General features: G+C 49.6%; 1 protein-coding gene across 5 annotated transcripts in view; it reads right to left on the minus strand.

The window, feature by feature from the left end:
* Positions 1 to 6,965: 6,965 nt before the first annotated feature.
* The window catches only part of NCAPG2 (non-SMC condensin II complex subunit G2), a 68,260-nt gene continuing 66,746 nt past the window's right edge, over positions 6,966 to 8,479 (minus strand). For all 5 annotated transcript variants that reach the window (XM_077761410.1, XM_077761414.1, XM_077761417.1 and 2 more), the window contains exon 29: positions 6,966 to 7,363. In XM_077761410.1, coding sequence (XP_077617536.1) covers positions 7,312 to 7,363 — 52 coding nt within the window. In that variant the 3' untranslated portion in view covers positions 6,966 to 7,311. The remainder of the gene's footprint in view (positions 7,364 to 8,479) is intronic.

The raw sequence follows: 8,479 nt of genomic DNA on the forward strand, positions 1-8,479 counted from the left end.
AAGGGGGAGCCCCAGAGCCCCAGCCACCAACCTGCACTGGCCCCAGGCCATTCCCACTCATGTTCCTTTCCCGTCTCTGTGGTGTGCATTTTATGGATTTCAGCTCATTTCACAGTGCCATCCTGTCACCCACTTCCGAACACAGTTGTGCTACTTAATGACACGTGTGCTGGGACTGCAGATCACGGAGCGCACCCAGACCGCCCTACGGAGGGCCAGGAGCTCCCCCAGGAGGCCTCCCCACTGGGAACGGCGACTGTAGACAGCGGGGCGTTGCGCTGGCCAGGAGGCCCTGCTGTATCCCGTGCGTCTGAACAGGAAGGCACTTGTGAGCAGGTGCCCAGAATGGAAGTGTGATTTTTTCAAGGGAAGTTGCCCAACATCTGAGTTTCCTACACTTGGCTGAGTTTTGGTGGAAGATGCTGTCAATATTAGTTTCCTGTGGCTGTTACAACAGGAATCACCACAAACTTTGGGGCTTAAAACAGCCCAAGTTCATTCTCTCAGTTCTGGAGGCCAGCAGTCCACGGCTTCACTGGCATCAGTGACGGTCTCGTGGGGTCACGCTCTCTCTGAAGCCTCAGCGGGAGGGCTCGTGCGGGCCCCTCCTGCTTCTGGGAGCTGTCTGCAGTCCGAGGCCGCAGCCACATCCCTCCAGTCTCCACCTTGTGGTCACTCTGCTTTCTGTGCATGTGACAAATCAGCCCCCAGCTCCCTGATAAGGGCCCTTGTGATGGCATCAGGGCCCACTCGGTAAACCAGGATAACCTCGCCCAACCCAAGATCACGTCTGCTAAATCTACTTTGCCACATAAGGTAATGTTGACAGGTTCCAGGGATTATAACAAATACATTTATTTAATATACAGATATGCAGACATATATATTTGTTTATTTAAGTAACCTCTACACCCATCATGGGGCTCGAACACATGACCCCAAGATCAAAAGTGCATGCTCCACCAACTGAGCCAGCCAGGTGCACCTAATAAATATTTTGGGGGGCCATTACCCAGGCCACCACAGGGCCCCTCAGTGAGCATGAACCCCACATGCTATGTTTATCCCCGAAGTTTACTTTTATCTTGTAAAATGATCTACCCTAGAGACTTGCCAACAACGGTCTTTTGGCAAGTCAGGGGGGAATGTGTATTCGAATGGAAGCTATTATCCCTAAAACTCATTTTTCTCCACAAGGAGAACAAGACCTACCACTTAGTGAATGTTAAGTCCACGTAGGGGGTGATCAGCGGGGGCTGCTGCGCAGACAAATGTGCTTGGTGTGTGATCATCAAGCCCGCGCCAGACATCACCCGAGAGCCTCATCTACCAAAGTCAGAGCAGGACCCAGCCGGCGCTGCCACGGCGCCTCCCAGGCCTGGCGGAGACCTCGCCCTGTGGGCCTCATGCAAGGGGTGGAAGGGCCGGCTGAGGGCAGAGGGGCATCGAGGCCCTTTCTGGCGGCCAGTTGGGTGATAACACACAGGGGCAGCCCTGAGGTCTGATACTCACTGGGGACCACCACGGAGCTGGGGTAAAGGCGGCCTCAGCTGTTCTATTGTGCGAATTGATTTATGGGCAAGAATTGGAAGCCTGGCTCATGTCTGTCCTTTGTATGCGTGTCCTCGCCACACCCATCTGTCTGTCTGGGAGGCGGGAGATTCAGAACCCTTTTGAAACCATTCTGCACGAGCTTCTCAAATACATTTGTTACAATGCTGTGTCACCAAAGGAGCCTCATGTGCCGAATGACAGAGGCTGAAGAGATGTCCCCAAGGGACACAGGACTCCCTGTCAGATGCTGGTGCCAGGAATCTAGAAAAATGTAAATCAGGAAATTTCCCTCCCTGGAAAAAAACACCACAAAATGGCTGCCACATGACAGAAAAGCCACCTGTTATAATACGTTAGCAGCAGAATTAAGACATCTCTGCAACATCCTTTATTTTAGAAAGAAGTGTGGTTCAGTCATGAGTTAGCTATAAAAGACGCTGGAACACCCATGAGAACAGGTCTGAGAGAGGCGGCCACAGAGGCCTCGGGAAGCATGTGCTCCGGGACACGTGCACAGGACGTGCTCCATGTGCGCCAGGTGGGCTGAGCCCTAGCCCGCCATGCACAGCCACTCTGCTCCAGCACAGGGAATGAGAGGCCTTCACCCAGCTGACACTAGGCGTGACCCACTGTCCAAAGCCAATGCCATGTGCCCTGCCCTCAGTTCTCAGTTCTCGTTCAAAGAACAAACCACCAGTTAGCCATCAGTGGTCCCAAGGGGGCACTGCATTTTACATGGAAATTTTCAAAATAAACAAGGTAGGGGGCGCCTGGGTGGCTCAGTCGGTTAAGCGTCGACTTTCGCTTAGGTCATGATCTCGCGGTTCGTGGGTTCGAGCCCCGCGTCGGGCTCTGTGCTGCCAGCTCAGAGCCTGGAGCCTGTTTCAGTCTGTGACTCCCTCTCTCTCTGACCCTCCCCTGCTCACACTGTCTCTCTCTCTCAGAAAATAAATAAAACATTAAAAAAAAAACTTATAAAACAAATTTTAAAAATAAATAAATAAACAAGGTGGTATAGCCTTCCTCCTTGTCTTCTCATTATTCAATTCTGAGGGTTACCTCAAGAAATAGTTCTTACCTTAGAAACAATTTATAGTTTAAATGTTTTGTGTTAGGACAGCTCCTAAAGTCACCCTTCTCCACAGCTCTGCAGGTAGCAACGGGGTGACTAGTCTGCTAGAGACGGTCCCATAACAAGGGCCTTGTTTCTAAGGCGGGCAGGGACTGCTGGGTGATGGCGGCACTAGACAGGCCTCAGTTAGTGGGAGCCCCTGGTGTTGGGCCCACGTGGAGCCCCGTTCCCTGCCCTGTGGCTGGTTTTCATGCCACCGAGATAGCACTGCATGGCTGATGAATGATGTGGTGGCACCAACCATGACCAACTTGGTCACGTCATACCTCTGTCGTTTGGTGCCTCATCCCTGGAGGGCGCTTTTGTTCGGCTTGTGCTATGGAACCTTCCTGTTGTAAATGGGTGGTACAGGGCTCTGTATTGAATTTTTAACACATGGCGTTAAGACTTGTATACCTTTGGGATACCTGGGTGGCTCAGTCAGTTTAGTGTCAGACTTCAGTTCAGGTCATGATCTCACCGTGCGTGAGTTCGAGCCCTGTGTCAGGCTCTGTGCTGACAGCTCAGAGCCCAGAGCCTGCTTCAGATTCTGTGTGTCCTTCTTTCTCAGTCCCTCCTCTGCTCACACTCTGTCTCTCTCTCAAAAAGAAGTTAAACATTAAAAAAAAATTTTAAAGATTAAAAAAAAGACTTGTTGGGCCACTCATGTCCATGCTCACACCTCTACCCTAGGCTTGCTTGTCCCCAGTCTGGCCTCTGACCAGCTGGCCACCTTCCAGCTCTGTCCATGGAAACATAGCTCCATCTGAGGTCTTGGCCTTACAGTAAGTACCGCACCTGGAGGAGCCCACCCATCTGCGTAGACCACCACCCCTGCTGGGCCTTCCACGGTGCCTTTCACCGGCTGCTAGACTGCCAAGCCCTGGGGACTCAGCATGTATTGAATGTAGATGGCCAGGGGCACCAGCAGAAGCTGTGTCCTCCAGCCCTCTGTCCAAGGCTAGCCCGGGTGGGGCACAAATGCTGCCCTGTCCACGTTTTGCCTGAACCTTCTGACCCAGGACACGAGCTCAGGCCACTCACTGGCCATGAGGAACCCAGACCAGTGTGTATGAACAACAGGGACCACCCAGGACTGCCTCACAATCCGGAGCACACATTAAAACCCCCATCTGCAGCCATTTCTTGCTCACACGGCCTGATTCAGCATGATGCCCTAGCGTTGTGGGCAGGGTGGCCTCCAGTAAGGTGTCCGGAGAGCAGGATTTCCTTGGACTGTGACAGAAAGTGTGAAAATTAACATGAGTTTGGGGGGAACCTATATAGATTGTTGTTCATTTTATATGAATGCAAAGTGTCCCTAATATTCTTTTCCAAGGATGGAAAGATGTTTGTGCATTCAGAAACCACCCCCTCCAAGTCTGAGGCCATGTTGGTCTACGTAAGCAGAGATGCCATGTCTGCTAACAGCTGGGGTGGCAGCATCCACCCTCATCCTCCAGGCTGCACTTGGCTTTGTGGGAGCCAAGCCATGAGCTGAAGGGAAGGAGATGGCTCCACCCATCTAGCATCCTCAGGTCTTCCCTGGGGCACCTGTTTCCATCACTCCTGTTGGATGTGATGTCATGCTTCACTCGCTGGCTCAGGGGGGCGGGGCTGTTTCTGAGGCCTCCATGTGGCCTTCTGCACAACCATGTATGTCTGCACAGGCCAGCGGTCCAGGATCCATTTACTACCTGGAGCCCAGGGCCATCCCACACTCATGTCAGTTCACATCCAGGGTCTTTACAATGTTCAGGGATCACCTCTTCCCAGAGCTCCGGGATTTCTGGTCACGGGCCCCTTCAGGTAAGAATTAAGTACACGTCCTTCCTTTTGAGGAACAGGCCTCTTGGTTACTCACAGCTCAGGTCTGGAACCGGACAAAAGAATGAGAATTCTCACTGGGGCCACTTGACTTCCTTGGATGATAGAGATGGATGATAGAGACTGACCAGTTGCCTTGCTGCCCACCTACCATGCGACCCTGCATCCCAGGACCCTCTCTGACTCTGCTGGGCTGGAACAAGACCTCTGGCTTTCCTTCTTTAGGATTACTGCCTCCACCCACCTGATGCTCGCTTCCCCCAAGCTGGTCCTGCTGTTCAGGGCCCTGTAATCTCACGGCTGTCAAAGAGCCTAGTTCTGTAACGGCCCATCCCACCATCAGCCTGTCCCCAGAGTAGACATCTGGCTTCAGTGAACAGTGTCCTCCCGTGGAACACAGCTCCACAGTGGGTTTTCTGCCCTTATGTACTGTCCGCACCAGCACACACACACCTCTGAGCCTCCGTGCCCGCACCAGCCCACACACCTCTGAGCCTTGGTGCCCACACCAGCACACGCACCTCTCTGAGCCTCGGTGCCCGCACCAGCGCACGCACCTCTCTGAGCCTCGGTGCCCGCACCAGCGCACGCACCTCTCTGAGCCTCGGTGCCCGCACCAGCGCACGCACCTCTCTGAGCCTCGGTGCCCGCACCAGCGCACGCACCTCTGAGCCTCGGTGCCCGCACCAGCGCACGCACCTCTGAGCCTCCGTGCCCGCACCAGCGCACGCACCTCTCTGAGCCTCGGTGCCCGCACCAGCACACGCACCTCTGAGCCTCCTTCCACGGTTTGCAAAGTGGTTCTTGGAACTTCACTTCGTGGGGCCATCATTTCTTCCTTGCTTCTGGGCGTTGGCCTGGCGGAGGGTTCACAGGTGGAGAGATCCTTGTCTGAGTGCTCCCAAGCTGAAAACACATCCTTTGCCAAAGATGTGTATGCTCTCTTTTCCTTATATCTGACTGCATAATTTTTGTTAAATATTGAATACAAAAGAATATAACATGTATAAGCTTATAAACAGTAAAATGAGCACATAAATACCTGTTTCCAGTTTATTTCTATTGTTACCTCTGAAGAATCTCACACACTCTCCCACGTTTCCCTCTCATACTGTGTTCTAAATTTTGTTATATTTTCTTGCTTATTGATATATCATCAATATATATTAATAATAGTATATGAGATGTTATGTGAGCGTAAGCAATATAGTTTGTTTTACATGGTTTTAAACTTTCCAGAGTGAAATCACACTGTTATTCTGTGACTTACTCTTTCCCTCAACACCATGCGCTCGAGATGCCGCCCACCGCGCCCTCGAGCAGAGGCAACAGCTGCCCCACCCCTGGGAGGGAGTCAGCGCTACCTCCACCCACTGCTGCAGACACTGGCGCTCCGAGGGCCCTTGTGCTTATGCACAGGAACTTCTCCAGGGTGTGTGCCCAGAGGAGGATTTTATGAACTATTTTGGCCCAATAAAAACTGATTTATGTTTTCTCACAAATTGGATTATTTCTCCCATCAAGACTGACATGAGAAAAACCTGACTATTCTGAAAACTCACATATATTTAAAAAACTAATTAACCTCTTCCCACAAAGAAAACACCAAGCTCAAACAGATTGAGTTGAGTGTTACAACAAATCCAAGGAATTATTTCTAATCTTACACAAACTCTTCCAGAAATATAGAAAGACAGAACATTCCTCAATTCATTTTTTTAAAGGATTTTTAAGTAATCTCCCCCAATGCGGGGCCCAAACTCAACCCCGAGATCAAGAGTCACATGCTCCACCAACTGAGCCAGCCAGGCGCACCTCAGCTCATTTCTTAATACTAAAACAAACACAGGCAAGGGCAAAAAAGAGAAAAAAAATTACGTTCACCAATAAAGAATATGTGTTACTTGGCAAAGACGTCTAGAAAGTCCTATGTCCAAAATTAGCTAAAATAAGCACTCCTACCTCTCATTTCTCAACTATCCCTCAGAAAACCCTTACCCTGGCTGCTTGTAACTGTGGTTAGCAGTCCATTTCTGGACCTTCTTCGAGAAACAGAGGCAGCGAACTTGGTCTTTACCTTTTAGCTGGGGCAGAGGACACAAGTGAGCAACTGAAGATGGTCTCCTGTCCCACTGTCACAACGCAGGAACTGTGACTCACTGGGAGAGAGACACACAGACCTGGCCCTCTGCTGACACCATGCCAGCTCTCAGAGAGAAAAGATAACAATGATTCGCCTTCAGGCTGAAGGACTCGGTTCTCCGTCACTCATATTTTGAGCCAGCGGCCCGTCTTGACAGCCAGCAAAGCAGCATCAAGAAAGGAGAGGCGGCGGCTACAGGACCCCACGTGGCTCCTGCCCCCGCACCTGGCACGGCCACTGCCTCTTAGCACCTTCTACTCTTGCAAAATTCAACCCTTGTCTTTAAAGGGGAAAACGCATACTAAGATTTTTAAATAAAGTACACAAACAGATGTTGTCATTGCTTTTATTAGTCATATTCTCAAGCAATATTATATATATATATATATAAAAGTCATTTTCAAAACAACCAAGTTTGCTAGAAAAGTGTCTTTTTTTTTTCCTTTGAGCCACGGGATTCCACATCACTGATACCTAGAGTCCTTTATGTTAAATATATTATTTATGCAGCCACCAGGCAAAAACCTAAGAACCTTTGAAAATCCTACTTACAACTCCCCAAATAAGTCCCACCCCTATGACACAAATTATCAACATTAGAAACACTAGGAAAATACACATTCAGTTCACGAAGTCCTTTTCCTCTGTTCTCACCCGACCAAAGATGTTAGGTTGGTTATGAATTCAGAAGTGCCCCCAAAGTTCTCGATGATGATTCATAGAGAAACCTGAAATGAAACACAAAGAAATATAATTAACAACAGAAATCAACAACCAAAATACCCGAACATACATTTTCACAAAATAAAACTAGAAATGGTTTGCAACCGAATATACCCTCAGAGAGAGAGAGAGCTGAAACATATCAGTAACTTTCACCACCTGCTTCTCATGTAAAACAGAGCAAGAATCCCCATCTGGAGGAATCAGCACTTAAAGCCATCATCACTGCTCCCACAGCCAGCAGCAGTTCAGAACCCAATGAAATGTGCTCACCAGGCCAAGTTTTCTACAGGTGAACTCTCATGTACTCAGAAGTACTCTCATTTGTGAGGATCTAAACCACTACTTGGACCCACAGCAGACTCATAAACATGTCAAGTGCATTTCACAATCACGGGCTTTATTTCCTTCCACAAAAGCACAAGATAAATGAACACTATTTACCCCAAGACTTGCTCTTATAATAATAACACTTAGACCAAATCACCCTTAGACCCAGCTCACTTCCCCATGCCCTCCCTTATATGCTCCTCTCCAGCCCACAGCTCCAGATTTGGGCTGACCCCACTCAAGACACACCCCCAAGCCTTGCAAGGATCCACTTCACCTGGGGAGACCTCACCGGGAAGACCTCACACATGTACGCTCCCTTCCTCCTTCACCACCTGATAACCTTGAGGGTCCCAAGCACTAGCCTCAGAGGGTATGCGGGCCCCAGACACAAGTACCAACCATTAGCCTCAGTGACATTTCAGCTGATTCATTGTTCAGCTAGTGTCTGCCTGTGTCCTGCTCTTTATGGAGACTAACCAACCACATGGTCTAGAATAGCCCTCTCCAGTATCAGTACAAACAGGCACGTAACTAAATTTTCTAGTTGCCTCATTAAAAGAGATCAAAAGAATAAGGTAAAATTCATCTTAATATATTTTATTTAACTCAAGGAGTTAAAAGGAAGGGGGTGCCTGGCTGGCTCAGTCAGCAGAGCATCCGACTCTTGATCCCAGGGTTGTGGGTTCAAGTCCCACGTTGGGTATGAAGCCTATGTAAACAAACACACACACACACACACACACACACACACACACACACACACACACACACACACACTATATTATGTT

This window comes from Crocuta crocuta, unplaced genomic scaffold (genome assembly GCF_008692635.1).
Source record: "Crocuta crocuta isolate KB4526 unplaced genomic scaffold, BGI_CrCroc_1.0 scaffold408, whole genome shotgun sequence".
NCBI classification, from domain to species: Eukaryota; Metazoa; Chordata; class Mammalia; order Carnivora; family Hyaenidae; genus Crocuta; species Crocuta crocuta.